We start from the raw sequence: 14,650 nt of genomic DNA, 5'->3' as shown, positions 1-14,650 counted from the left end.
GATTATGATGACGACACAGACACAGATTGAGACAGAGACAAAAAAACTAAAAGATATCTTGTTCGCTTGAAATGAAATAAAATCTGATGCAACGAATTTGCGCGCTCAACTTCGAAGCGTTTGGAAAGAAAATTGTACATTTTATTTTCCGACGATAGAACTACAAACTAAAATTTAAAAAATTGTTTCGTTTTCATGCAAAAGTGTATAAATCTTTCGTCCTCTCTTATTCTCTCTCTTTCTCTCTCTCTCTCTCTATATATATATACCTCTCTCTCTCTCCCTCTCTCTCTCTTTCTATCTATCTATCTATCTATCTCACTCGTTCGCGCATTCATTCGCTCACTCGCTCATTTACTCACTGACAAACCACAGGTTTGCATTGTCAATCGAGAGGAAATTTCCGATATCTCGGAAGATCGATACGTTCGAGCAACGTCGGCAAAGTTCTTCCACCATGATCGAACGTTATCGACTCGTTACACCGAAAATTACGGCAAAAATTGATCGGATTCTCGGTTAACGCCTTACGCGTGACATTTCGTTGCTTATCGTCGGATAATACGTTTCGTGCCCTCCTGGGGCGTCGATCGCGTCATTTGATACGAGCGATCGTAAAAGGTACCGCGCCAATTTGTTTCGCGTCACTAAATTACGCGATCAGACAGAAAATTCTATGAGATTTATAATTGCATTTAGTCGCTGATCATCGAACGAATCTTCTCGTTGCGATTTTGCAAAGCATATAAGCCACGAACCAACGAGGACCGAAGAGACAAAAGCGACACGACGGACGACTGGTTTTCGAAACGAATCGAACATTGCGTTTCAATGAAGGGGGGGGGAGGAAAAAAAAGAACGGAGTAATTTCGAGAGAAACTGAAACGATTAAGCTGGCTGGCACAATGACAGGTAAGCGCGCGTAGTAACATATTCCTATGATTTCAGGGGCGCGCGCGCGCATTTACCGATTACATGTACACGGACAAGAGAAAAACTCTGCGAGCATCGCGTTAAACTCAAAGACATATATATATGCGTAAAACGATCGAATGCGTTTCGTTGAAGAAAAATTAAAACGTATGAAACAATAAATACGCAAAAACAAGAACAAAAATACCACTTTCGCCTATTCGAATTCGTATTGTGTAGCCCATCACCGTGTTTCTTCTCTTCTCTCTCTTCGTTGTTTCTTCCACGATCGAGATTACCTAACTTTCGTAACTTGACGCAGAACGAAATTCGTTGCGTTACAATCGCGCATTTTCTTTACCATTTTCATCGCCGTCGTCGGACGAAATACTCCAAAATACACGACTTACCGCCGTTTCGTCCCAGTTCGCGGAATAAAACCGTCATTCACCGGCTACGTTTTTTTTTTCCGCGTCTCTTCCAATCGCTTTTTCTTAAAATTTCTTTAATTTCGACGAGTGATAGATTTACAAAATCGAAAATCTGTAAATTTTCACAGAAATACAATGAAGAACGGTGGTCGTACGGCGGTAAGTCCAACTCGAGAGTTTGTTCGCTCGTAGTCGATACATGTCGTGGATCGTGTTTCTTCTTCGCGACGAGGCTTTCCAGCGTATTCTATCAACTAATTCCGGCAGCATATCAGACACGCTTCTTAATCTTCTTTTTCTGCCGGGGAGAGTGTGGAGCGATGTTCCGCAATTTCCTTCCATTTCTTGCTTTTTTTTGTTTCGCTTTTTTTTTTAACTTTTTTCATTTGTTATGTTATATTGTTGCTGCTGCGGTTGCTGTTGTCGTTGCTGTTGCTTCGGTGTATAACGGGTGTTGGTGTTATATATTAAAAGGAGTGTTTTTGTTGTAGTGGTACCATTACTCTTGGTTAAGCGGTGCTTTCGGTGGTGGTGTTCTGAACCGGCTGACTTTCCTGCAAGTCAAACGAACATAGTTCAACGATCGCTTATATTTGAATTAGAAGCCATGCTTTGCTGATTCGCAAAACAGACGGCAAAACGGAAGTAATTTTACGATAAGAAAGATGCACGACGCGAAACAGCGATGAAAAGCATCGAGGCGCGGAAACAGGATGTCCACGCTGAAAAGGATTAAGGCTAACGAGATACCGGGAGAAACTGATCCCAAGGTGTAAAGTGCAGAAAGAAAGAGAAAGAAAGAAGTGTATAAATGGTAAGTCGAGAATAGTTACAGCATAGGAAAACGTAGAGCGATGGATGTACAATCGGAAGGATACGAAGCAAGGATCAGAGAAAAATAAAGCCACGTTACCTGTGGAGCAGGGACAGCGACAGGTGCATCCTTATCTTTAGGTGCATCCGACTTCTGCTCCGACTGAAAAGAGTACAAAAAGATACGTGCAATAGTGTGTGCTAAGCGCTACGCCAAAGATTCGTCAACGGACCGAACAGTCACGATTTCTGTGATCGCCGTGATAACAATACGACAGAAGACTAACGAAAGAGGGTGTGTGTGTATATGTGTGTGTGCGCGTGTGCGTGTGTGTAAATATAATGTATATAAACACACACGCACGCACGCACACACACATATATATATACACATACATAGCATAAATAAATAAATGAATGAATGAATCAACGGATGGATGGATGGATGGATGGATAGAGTAATAGATAGATAAATAGATGAATAAATAGGTAGAGATAAAAAAAAGGAATTGAACAAATGTACAAACGACCAAACTTAGAATAGAATAAAAAAGAAATGGGAGTACAACGTAGGAACAGAAGAAAGACGTAATATGTGCGATCCGTTGATTACGATGCGAGTATTTACAAGTGTATCGTACAAAGAAGAACTAAGGATTTGAAAACGAACAGTGCAAAATCTCCGGACTAGCTTTCTAATCGATCCATATAACCGTTCATACTCGAGTTATCGCTTTTTAAAGTCGATTCGAAATAACGAATCGATAAACGAAGAATCGTATAGGAAAAAGTTACAACTGAAAATAATTCTTGATGTATAGTTAAAGAGAACGATGACGATAGCGCATCGAATGGTTATCGAAGTATATAGAATGACTCTAAATCTACCACGAATTTTTCACGAGATATCTAATAGGGAAATCGAAAGGTTTTTATCGAATCGACAACGACGACGACACAACGACGACGTTGTCGAGGTCGAAATCGAAATCGATAACGGAATCTACCATGCAGGATTATCGAGTTACTAAGCTGAGTGAAACACTAGACAATGATTTCCGTGGCGTCGCGTTATTCCTCAGCCGATTCTCCGGTAATTGACGTTCGAAATGTACGACGATAGAATGAGTGAGAGCTAGATCGAGTAGACTAGAGGGGAGTTAAGAAACGATCAACGAGAAACAATGATAATTTCACGCTAAATGGAGCGATAGAAAGCAAAGACCGAAGGATAGGTTCGATATCGCAAAAGTCGCTAGAAAAACAGATTAGATGAGAAGGTAATCGTTACGGACTTTTACTTGGCCGTCCTGGCTACGAGGACGACGCGGAGGTCCGCCACCTCTTCCCCCGCGGAAATTACGACGGAAGTAACGACGAGAGGGTCCTCCGCGTCCACGACCGCCACCACGTGGCACGCCTCCGTCCCCGCCAGTCTCGCCACCTTGTTCGCCACCGTCGCCGGTGTTATCTCCTTGTTGTTGCGCCGATGGACCAGAACGGCGCGATCCACGATAATATCCATCGTATTGTCGTCGAACCCTGTAACGTCGTTGCTGACCGCCTCCCTCGCCGACATTCGCTTCGTCCCCGGTCTTACCCTCACCTGAAACCAACAGCGAGCAAACATGTTTCTCCTACCTTCCTCCATTCCATTTGAAACTCAACAACAAAAGACAACGTTATCCGCTATTTTACTCACCGGTTTCGTAACCGTCTTGACCTTCTCGAGGTCTACGTTGAGGTCGAGTGTTTCCACGTCTTTGACTGATGTACCAATGACCTCCGCGATACCCACGTCGCCTATCGGCAGCGTAAGGCGAACCTTTTACTGCTTCCCCGGATGGACCGGTAACGTTGGCCGCTTCATGACCCTTCTCACCTATTACCACGTCAAATTCGACCACTTCACCGTCGCCGACACTGCGCACAGCCTTCCTCGGGTTGTTCTTCACGATGGCTGACTATAAGCGCAGAAAATTATCATCGTGTTCAGCGATTCGCATATTCGAAATCCAATAGTATTCCTTTCATTGCTTTCAACTACTACCAAGATAAATGTACTACTCACTTGATGAACAAATACATCCTCCTTGGTGTCGTTCCTAAAACAAACCAAACGGATCGTTAAACGATCGAATTATCGAAGAGGAGACGAGTTCGTTTTTGATTCGACGAAAATTTGTTGTGCGTCTGGGAACATGGACCAAACGGAAAGCATTTCCATGTGCGATCCAATGGGTATCCAGACAGTCGTTTTCTCTACCACCGTGTACTTGAAACAATACCATTGAATTCGCGCAAACGGCGCGAACAAAGGTGCGAATGAGCGGTGGCGATTCGATTGCGACAACTTTCTCCCGAAAAAAATGTCCGACTATTTACTTTTCTCTGACCTACGGCAAACTCGCGTTACAACGAAAATCGTCGCGCTGTGCGAAAACGAACGATGCTTTGGCCACTGTGCAAAGGCATAGAGCGCATCCGATAGCTACTTATACATACACGCGTATACACATGTCTATATGGTATATGTATAGTGGCGCGAAGAAGGGAAAGGAAGAGAATGAAAAGGAACTAGAAAAGAAGTAGCATAGAGTGGGGTGGAGTGCTATGGACTAAGGTGGGGATGCGGATAGGAAAATGCTAGAAATAGCCAAAGATAAAGGAGGAACCGTGGACGAACGAATGTGATTTGGCGATGCACGTGTCGAAGCAAGCGTCTATTTTGCCAATGTTACAAGCTCCGCCAGCCATTCCGAGTTCGATCGAAATTTAGAAATCCAGATCTCGATACGATCCACCGATCGAAAAGACAAAAAAAAAAAAGAAACAAATGAAAAACGGTAAATCGTTACTACTAACCTGTTGATGAATCCGTACCCACTCTTCACGTTGAACCACTTTACAGTCCCGGTCACTTTGTTAGCTGAAACCCAACAAAAACAAAACAGTACTAATTAAATATCTAGCGCACAACGTTATGCGTCGCATTAGTATAAGTCGCATTATATCGATAAATGCATCCTCGATAAACAAATCAATTAAGCCATTTCTCGGGAATCCGGCGATTCGGTTTGTTCGAAAAGGTGGAAACCGGAGTAGACGGTACGGCTAAATATCGAAATTGATAAAACGACAGCGTGAAAACCAAAATCAATGGCGATATATGAAAAATGCCTCGTCCGCTCTGAATAAACGCACCACTGATCTAATTGTAAAATGAAGGCACGTATATTGTTTAGCTTGTATCCTCTTTGCAACAAGTATTTACTTTACCATTCGTGAGAAATATTTATATTTACTAACTGTTGCGATGTGTTCGTAATCAAAAGCCAATTATTCTTAGGATAATTCCATGTTTATATAGCAAACAGGCCGCGTTACCGATCGTTCGCAGCAGGGTAAACAATAGGCTGAAATTTTGGAATTTGCTTGGGTAACAGTTTCTTGGACCTTTGCCCGTTAACATTTCAATTTTCCTTCGAATCGTATCAACGAACGAGAATATCCGATTCTAAATGGAAACGAGCAGCGATCTGTAAAGACCCGATGTTTCCGAACTTTGCAGTTTCTCAAGTGAAAATGCAGTTTCGCTCCTATTTCGTTTTTCATTCGAAGAAAATAAGTTTCCGCGAAGCCAATCTAAAGTGGAAGCTGACGATGGCAGCGCGCTCAAGTCCGTTCCGAAAACGAATCGTTCGAACGGAAGCGAACATTTAACGAATAGGTATACCGAAACTTACGTAACCCAACTAGTGTTTAGGTCGATTTACGAAAAATACGTTGAAAACGTACGAGAAAGGCAACAGGGAAATTTCCAGAAATTACTACTGCATGTAACTATGACGTAACTACAATGTAACCACGAATTATAGATTATATATTTTATTTGTTCGATACACGGGTTAAGGTTATGATATAAACGTAAATCGCAGGGTGAAATAAAGAGGGATAACGAAACGAAGTAACATGGAGTAAAGAAAAACAAGAAAACGGAAAGAAAAAGGAAAAAATGTACGCATTCTAATCTACACTTCTTTCTATTCTCTTCCGTTTTTTTTTTTCATCATATTTGAATTGAAGAGAAATTTCGTAGAACTCGATGTTCGATAAGCGCGTGTAAGCTATTCCGTTTCGGAAAGAGAGAAAGAAAGAAAGAGAGAGAGAGCGAGAACGAGGGAAGAACTCTAAAGAGAGGGAGTGGGGTGGGACGAAAGAGAAATAAACGTATTGGAAATTCGATGATCTTCTATGGAAAAAATTGGAGAAAATGTAGATAAAGCAAAGAGGAATGGTAACCGGCTTGCCGGACGCATGCCACATGGCTGAACGTCTGCTGCTCTCATAGACGCCATTATTACATGCGGGCGATCGTCGCAGAAACCAACACGCTCTCGTTCTAGTTGATTATCATACCGGCAAACTAAACGCGACATGATATTTAAGATACATGCACGACTCGCTTACCGATGATCAGCTTCTGCTGGCCAGCCTTTGGTTGTTCGGGCTGTTTTTCCGGGTCAGCCATGGTGGTGGTGTTAAGGTGTTAAGACACGCCGCTGCCGAACCTAGATGTTCCCGTCTTTCTGGTTGTGGTGTTGGTTCCCTTCTAATGTTCCCAACATGGCTGCGCCTCCAGGCGACCGTACAAACATCCTTCCCGTCTAACGAGCTCTATGATAGGTTGGCTCGCAAACAAACCCGCTCGTTTGACCAATCCTGGCTAGAGTTTCACGGAACGCGCGTGACGTAACTCACGCGTTACTTCCTCGGTTTCTTCCTCGCACGCTCGCTCTCCACCATGCTTTCTTCCTCGTTCGACCGCGCGCGCCTTTACTTTTCTGTTCGATCTTTTTTACCGATCGCCAACCATTTAACGATATCGATACAATTTACAATACTTGACATTTCTTCTTTTCGTGTCTCTTCTCCCTTCTTCATTCCTTCCTTATTCTTCTTTTTTCAATTGCGCTTTCATTCCCAATTTCTGCCCCTCTCCGTCTCCCTCTCCCCTCCTCACCCTCCTTCCCTCCGTTAAGTACCAATGAAATTCGATTAGACTTTTTCACCGCTTTGGCTTACCACCAAATCTAAAACGACATTTCCAACGGAATTTGGATTGGCGATACAATTTCGCGTCGGAACGCTCTGAATATTAGCCGCGAATAACATTGCTACTAAATTCTTGTACTAGAATTATTATTTGTTTTTGTCATACAAACGTAGAGCAGTTATTGGGATATCGTGACAAGCATTGACGTACCGTTCGTACTTATAATAATTTTAACGACATTATCGGATAGATTTTATGTCACCTTGTTTTGAAACACATATCAGAGGCACAAGATACAGGTCATAGGCATATATCGGCACGATTTTTAACGAACGAACCTTTTACAGCGAAATTCGACTAACGCTATAAACTACGAAACCGAATCGTAGCGAATACACAGTGGAATTATGTAGTTGTATTATTAGTATACATACATATGTACATATAAACAACCAAGGACAAAGGTTGTGAGGGAAAACCACATCGCAAGTGTAAAATGTATTTCTCCAACACTATTGGTATTCGTATTTCTGACATTTTTCAAAGTTTACAACGTTTCCTTACGGAGATGATATATCTGCCTGAAAATGTAGAAAAAAATAATTACGCATTTCTTACAACATGGCATAGAGAACTGCACCTGTATGTTCCGTCGCCTCTCTCTATCACGTTACTTTCACATATCGATTGAGTATTTTGTGCTCCTCGATCATAAGATACAATCGTTCGATTATAAACGTCATCGACGTTTCACTTACTTTTTTATTCGACGTACTTACGCCAATTTGTCGGCGAGCGTTAATACTCTTTGTTGCCCTTTTACTTCTTCTTCGCCCATTTTCTTTTACAATTGTTTTACTTTTTCCTCTGCGTCGAATAAAGAAGACAAAAATGATCTCCGTTTACACACCTATAAGTCTTATTTCTGTATCCGAAGTAGCTATCGTATCAAGAAAAAAGGAAAAGGGACAAAAGTATTATGGCAAAATAAAAACGAAATAAACTATTGCAATTAACGATCTCGTCGCGTTCAAAACAAAAAATATGTTTATCGAAATGTTGGAAATTTGTAAATTGATGACTTATTTCAAAACACGAAGCGTTTTCGTCGCTCGAATCTTTTTGCCTGTGTAAAAAAATACAAAAGAAAATGGTTAAAAAGAAAAGAAAAGAAAAAAAAAGAAAGAAAATTTACAATATTTAAATATCGTATGTCAAAAACATTTTAGTGGCCGGATATAGTATAAATGTCACTCGAATAAATATGAAGAACCTTTAACGTTTATCAAAACTCGATGCTTGGTAAGAAGTTAGCAGATAAAGAATAATTAACGTCCTCGACGATTCACAGATCGATGAACGTTAAAAGTTAAATATACAATGTTCCGTGAGCAAACACGCTTGTAACAGGTATTTGATTTTCCTTAATAAAACAATCACGCATTTTATTCTTCTATACATCTGTACGTGTGTGTATATATATATATATATATATATATATATATATATATGTATATACATATATATATGCATGTGCATTACACGTAATGTAACTTAAGCAGACTTTAACATAGTGATAGATAAAGACCCGCTTTAACATTTTCGTATGTACAAGATGGATAAGATTAACAATGGTGAAAACTGTAACGTTAAAATGTCGATTCCATTCTATAATTCCGTTTTCAGTGTAATAGAGCTGCATGAATTTGAGGGGCATCGTTTTTTGACAGGATTCTGCCGAATTACGATGCTAGAATTACAAAATAACGGTATTAAAAAATCAAATGACGCGTTTACATATTCTGACGAAGAATATTTGAAAAGATGCTAGCGAGATTTACATTCTCCATCATCTCAGTTTTCTGGTCCGTGTATTTCTGTATCTTGAAGCGCTAGAGCCGCTTCCTATACTGAACATACCAGGTGTGGAAGCATTGAATGTCGTTGTGGAATTAGTTGTGCCGAAGTTGATGGATGGAGTTGTTGTTGGAGCGGAGAAATTAAATCCTGTACCTGAATTGTTTAAAATGTATTAATCGAAATGTATAACCGAGGATAGGAGAAGATATTAGTGTAATTGAAATTGTAAGAAAGATGGAGAATCGTCTTTACCTGAATTCGAAGTTGTCGTGCCAAACTGGAAAGGTGCAGAAGCGGAAGTATTGTTATTGCTGCCAAAGGCAAACGCGGTAGCGTTCTGTTGCGGTGGTTTTTGGTTTGTTCCGAAGGTGAATATTCCAGAGCTGTTGCTTTCGTTTGCATTAGCGTTTCCAAAAGTGGGAGTAGAGGACACGTTAGGAGTCCCAAAGGTGGAAGGTTGCGCTCCGAACGGTGATACCTTGTTGCTGTCGCTAAATGCTGATGGGCCGTTTGCTGTGGGTGCAGTTCCCATGCCGAACGTAGGGTTCGACGAGATAGAGACGTTTTGCCCGGCCAACGTGTTATTCGGCACGGGAGAATTGAAATGACTGGTGGTACCGTTCGCGGCTCCAAACACGGGAGCACCACCGGTATTGTCGCGTCTGAATATCGAGCTCATACCAAAGTTTTGCGAGGCAGAAGTTTGCGCTCCTGGATTCTCCTTGTTTTGATTTTGCGAGGCAAAGTCGGGGGTACCGGTAGTTGCACTGCCAAAAACCGGGACGGATGCGTTGCTCACGGGAATGTTGGTAGAACCAAAAGTGGAAGCGGTCGAATTGCTGGAAACATTTGCAGCGGCGCCGAACGTCGATGACGTAGTTGGTTGCGTCGAACCGAATAACGTCGAACCGCTGTTGTTTCCAAACACTCCCGAACTGCTTTTGAAACTCGTACCTGTTGCCGAATTCGCCTGGCCAAAGATATTGCTCGTCGTAGAAAACATAGATATCGAGGTGGTCAAATTCGCGCTCGAGAACAAGTTACTACTGACGTTGGTTGTTCCGTCGGTGTTTATTCCGGATGTGGATGTACTCGCGCTAGAACCGAACATGGGAATGGAAGTTGTGTTTATTGCTCCCATAGATGACCCACCGGCTATGCTCGAGAATATTGGCATCGAATTCGTGGATGCGAATCCAGCAGAGGTGGTAGTGGCAACGTTAGAACCAAAAACTGACGTGGTCGTGCTCTTCGGGAGAGTGAAGGTAGCTGTGCTGGCGCTCAAGTTAGAAGACGTACCGAAAACTGGCTGATTACTCACTGTCGTTGTCCCGAAGATCGATGGAGCGGATGACGAGTTAGTAAATATCGAGCCGGTATTCGGAGCGATCTGGGCCATACTACTATTGATCGTCGACGTCGATGTCGATGTCGTCGACGATGAAGCTCCAAAGCTCGAAGGCAAATTATTGTTCGCAACGGCGAATGGACCTACATTCGAGGTACCGGTCGCTGTATTTGTCGTCATCGATGCTTTACCGAAAGAAAAGCCAGCTTTGCTATCGTTTACGGACGAACTGGACGAAGGATGCGATGCAAAGGTCGAGTCTGTCGATGATCCGAAAGTAGGTAAGCTAACTTTTGCGTTTGCTTCGAAACCGGTATTAGCTGAGCTTGCATCCGTGGCGCTATTAGCTTGCGTGCCACTATTACCATTATTCGAAGACGTCGCTGCGTTAGGAATCATCGAAGCCTGCCGAGGTGTACTCGTCGAAGCTCCAAACGTTTCGCTATTTTCTGACGCATTCCCTGCTGACCCAAATACGAATCCTTCGGCGGACTTGGTGGACGTTGTCGGTGGATTATTGGTTTTGCTTCCGAATGTAAAAAACGGCGTCGATACGTTCACGTTCGATTTTCTATTCAATGCGTCATTCGAGCCAGTAATATTTGCAACACTTGTGAATGGCATAACGTTTGCTTTCGTGTCGATCGATGTAAATCCCGTATTCTGTTCTCTCTTTCCCGCGACAGTGCTTAAATTTACTGGATTTGTGTGCGGCGATGTGAAGATCATACCGCCTTTCATATTTCCGATCGATACGTTCACACTCGTCGAACAGATTGTCGCAACTTGCGAAACGTTTGTCCTTGGGTTGCTTTGACTCGGCTCGTTTTTAGTGTTTGCTGCAGTCGTATTCATAGAAATTACCGAAGATATTGGCGCGGTAGTGGTAACTTTCCCAAAAATGCTAGTTGTCGCAGGAACAGCAAGTAAAGGGGATTTATTATTGGCAGACACGGTATCGAACATGAACGTGGTACGAATCGACGATGTACTTGTCGCCGATGTGATCGTAGTTGATTTGTTAGAATCGAAATTTTGTACGTTAAAGCTCATCGAACTGGTCGTAGTTGAGCTCGAAACAACAGGTTGAGATACGATTTCAGATTTCGTAGTCGAAAACGTAACCCCAAGAGTGGAATTGATCGTTTTGTCTGCCACGGAAGTTAAGACGTTTTCAATTTTCTTCTCAGACGTATCGGCAAACTGAACGTTCGTGTTCGAGGAAGTATTTTTGGCTGGTAAATTAAAAGCCACGTACTTCGGTGACTTTGTATTCGATTCGCTGCTACCAGGACTAGGTGCCACAGCCGATGTGGAAATGGGTGTGGTATTAACGTTCGTAGTGGTAGTTGAAGAATTAAGGGTCGCACAAGTGACAGTACATGCAACAGACTTGACGGCATTTACTTCTTCCGCTTGAATCACCACGTCTGGGTTAATCCGACTGGCAGCTGGAAACAAAAACGAATATTCGTAAATTAAAAACGAACGTACTCGCACGTTGAATTTTCTTACCTTTACCAGATATGGCATCAAACATGCTTTGAAGTCTTGCTTTCATGCTCGTTTGCCTCATGTCTGTAATATCTTCTTTCTTTATCTCTTCTACATCGTCGGTAGTAAACTTCGCTCGTATATTACCCTGCTCTTCGACCAACATCCGTAACTTCTCATTTCTTTCCGGTTCTGCCCTCATAAATAACTTGTGTGTTAACTTGGCTGATTCGATAGACTCGGTCGATTCTACGGAACAATCTTTATCGCTACTCTGCGCATTCAAACGTTTTGTGTGTTTGAGGTCTGATTCATTTTCTATACTTCTATTGTTAAAATTTCCTTTTGCTTTTAAAATTCCCTTCAACGGTGAATGTTCTTGTAGCTTATCGACAGAGTTAGACGCATGTGAATTATTTCTTCTTTCCGTTAACTCGTAGTCAGGATATTTTGGGCTTGTGCTCGGAACCTGTGCTATCGTTTCCGTACTAGCACTTTGAACACATTCCAAAGATTTAAAATGCTTTTCGAAATCTGGGGTTCCGCTTCGTGAAAAATCTCCTAAAATAAACAAGCGAAATGTAAAACGAATCCAATTATTTTATCGTTGTCGTTATCGTTGCCATTACAAGATTACAAATTATTTCGACCTACTACTTACTAGCTTTCCTTTTGACTCCGGAAACAACGTGCTTGCTAGAACTGAGCGAATTTATAATATCGTAACACGACGGCGTTTTAGTACGTTTCGTGGGTCGAACAATTTTATTACTTTGGGGAGAAATATCTTCTTCCGATTTCAAGGATTCTTCTCTGCTCCTTTTCTGCTTTGTTTCATCCTGTACCTCAAATTCCTTACTAGCAACGATATCTCTTCGTTGTTTCTTCGCCGGGTCGAAAGCGACATCTTCCCTCGAAGCGTGTCTTTTTAGCGATATCTCCCTTAGAGCTTGGGCGACGCTAGGCGAGGAACAGCTATTGTCAGAGTGACGCACATTCGACAAAATATTTTGCTTTGATGGTGGAGAATATCGTATGGTATGAGACGGTGCTACTCTAACTGTCCCCGGTGTCCTTGTTTTCATAGACTTCACATTTATCAACGGAACTGAACTAGCATGGAGATTTACTTTTGGAAATTGCCCTACCCGATATTTGGATTGATGAGCCAACTTGTTGCTTGCTTCAGTAGCATATTTAGTCAATCGAGCCGTAAGTCCTGGAGAGGTTACATCATTGTATACTCTGCAATTATATTACAAATTTCTGTACTCGCATAGAGCTGCGAATATCTATGATCGATTAAGGTAGTTTAGGCTACTTACTTGGGATCGATGTTGTATCTAGTCGATGCTAAGAGGGGCCCGGTAGCTGTTTGAATAGCTTTTCTTTCTCCTACTTTTGTATCTACTTTAGAAGTTACACTAGAATCCCATGAAGAACCTTCGGCATCAAAATACGTTGAATTTTCTACCTGCATCAGAACATGACTCTGTCCGTACAGAGGAGACGGCCTCTTTGATAATACTTGACCAGAAGGTGACAACTTGAACGTTTGATTTTCTAATTCCTCTTTATTTCGTGACAGCATTGGTGTCGAAGTACGTTTGGCAACAAAGGAATCGTGATCGTACGACGAATGTTCGGAATTAGGATAAAAATAAATTTTCGAACTGATATCGTTTGACACATTGGCTTTTTGTAAATTCTTTGGAATTGGGCTAAGCTGCGTGATCGATCCAAAATGGGAAGAACGTTTCCTAGTTGGATAAGGATCGGTACTAAGCTGATAATTCGATCCTCGTCGTCTTTCCATCCTAGAGTAGGGTCGTCTTTGGGTTAGATATCGTTTTCGAAAACGGCAAATCGCAGCCTCAAAAAATTGTCGGATGTACCGGTATACGTGATCGATGACGGTCCCGAAACTCGTACGAACTTCGAAAGAAATGTGTTTGCAGTAATCCAGTAAAAGGAACGCGTGCGGCGACAATAAGCTGTCGTTGATAATTAAAAAATAGCACGCATAAATCGTAAGAAACAATGAAATGGTAAGAATAAAAATCGGTCCCCAAACGTTGTACAGAAACACGCACCCACTCAACACACTTACTAAAATGATCACACTCCGATTTCTTAATTCCCACATATTATTTCAAACAAGTAACCTCTCCATGTTTGAAAAGAGCACATTCACTGAATTACCGGAACCTTGCTGCGTTATACTCGACGACATTATCGACGTAGCAACTACTACGTAGTACATATTAATTATCGTTTTTCGAGTTATTAATATGTTTTTTAATTTATTAGAAAAAAATTTCGACTAAAACTTTACATTTTCTTATTAAATCGCCGATCAAATGATGATTTCTAGAAAATATTTTACAACCTCTATTACGATCAACCTTCCGCTATTACAGTAAGACGGTCATACTATCGTATGGCGGTCAAAAATCCAAGCTTCCGGCGTTGTTTTAACTAAATTGATTCATACACGGAGCACGGAGCGGCATCTTTCCTTTCGAAAATTTAATGTTACAGCAGTTTAGTAGTTGCATACACACTTCCGTTTCAAATTCAAATAACTATAACCTAATAAAAAGAATGCGTACTTTATAATTTCCGAATAGAATGTATATGTTTATTTATTTATTAATAATAATGCAATTTTAATTAATTCTAGCTGTACCATTTGATAAGAGAAAAAAACCCTATTATATGTATCTTACGTGAAAG

General features: G+C 41.6%; 2 protein-coding genes across 3 annotated transcripts; both read right to left on the bottom strand.

Moving 5' to 3' along the window:
- Positions 1-119: 119 nt before the first annotated feature.
- LOC122573937 (Y-box-binding protein 1) lies at positions 120-6,906 on the bottom strand. Of its 2 annotated transcripts, XM_043740955.1 has the most exons (7): positions 6,627-6,885; positions 5,022-5,085; positions 4,228-4,261; positions 3,859-4,120; positions 3,452-3,762; positions 2,257-2,319; positions 120-1,897 (listed from the first exon to the last, which is right to left on the bottom strand). In XM_043740955.1, the coding sequence occupies exons 1-7, from the start codon at positions 6,685-6,687 to the stop codon at positions 1,853-1,855; spliced, it is 840 nt and encodes a 279-aa protein (XP_043596890.1). In that variant the 5' UTR covers positions 6,688-6,885; the 3' UTR covers positions 120-1,852. The 2 variants fall into 2 exon arrangements, with proteins under 2 accessions (XP_043596890.1, XP_043596891.1); XM_043740956.1 differs by lacking the exon at positions 2,257-2,319 and having other exon boundaries at positions 6,627-6,906.
- Positions 6,907-7,341: 435 nt separating this feature from the next.
- Positions 7,342-14,357, bottom strand: LOC122573918 (serine-rich adhesin for platelets-like). Its single transcript, XM_043740883.1, has 5 exons — positions 13,240-14,357; positions 12,576-13,159; positions 11,936-12,475; positions 9,325-11,871; positions 7,342-9,225 (listed from the first exon to the last, which is right to left on the bottom strand). Exons 1-5 carry the CDS (start codon positions 14,058-14,060, stop codon positions 9,062-9,064), a joined length of 4,656 nt encoding a protein of 1,551 aa, XP_043596818.1. The 5' UTR covers positions 14,061-14,357; the 3' UTR covers positions 7,342-9,061.
- Positions 14,358-14,650: the final 293 nt, after the last annotated feature.

This window comes from Bombus pyrosoma, linkage group LG12 (genome assembly GCF_014825855.1).
Source record: "Bombus pyrosoma isolate SC7728 linkage group LG12, ASM1482585v1, whole genome shotgun sequence".
NCBI lineage: Eukaryota > Metazoa > Arthropoda > Insecta > Hymenoptera > Apidae > Bombus > Bombus pyrosoma.
Note: the sequence above shows the minus strand (reverse complement) of the source record. Positions and strands in the feature narration are given on the sequence as shown.

What these genes read in the sequence shown, in the direction of transcription:
- LOC122573937 (XM_043740955.1), bottom strand. Translation starts at nt 6,687, where the DNA reads ATGGCTGACCCGGAAAAACAGCCCGAACAACCAAAGGCTGGCCAGCAG. An exon ending in CCAGCAGAAGCTGATCATCG is followed by an intron (nt 5,086 to 6,626) that starts GTAAGCGAGTCG and finishes GTTGGGTTTCAG; the next exon opens with CTAACAAAGTGACCGGGACT. An exon ending in TCAAGACGGTTACGAAACCG is followed by an intron (nt 3,763 to 3,858) that starts GTGAGTAAAATA and finishes TGTTGGTTTCAG; the next exon opens with GTGAGGGTAAGACCGGGGAC.
- LOC122573918 (XM_043740883.1), bottom strand. Translation starts at nt 14,060, where the DNA reads ATGTGGGAATTAAGAAATCGGAGTGTGATCATTTTAGTAAGTGTGTTG. An exon ending in AGATACAACATCGATCCCAA is followed by an intron (nt 13,160 to 13,239) that starts GTAAGTAGCCTA and finishes ATATAATTGCAG; the next exon opens with AGTATACAATGATGTAACCT. An exon ending in CGGAGTCAAAAGGAAAGCTA is followed by an intron (nt 12,476 to 12,575) that starts GTAAGTAGTAGG and finishes TGTTTATTTTAG; the next exon opens with GAGATTTTTCACGAAGCGGA.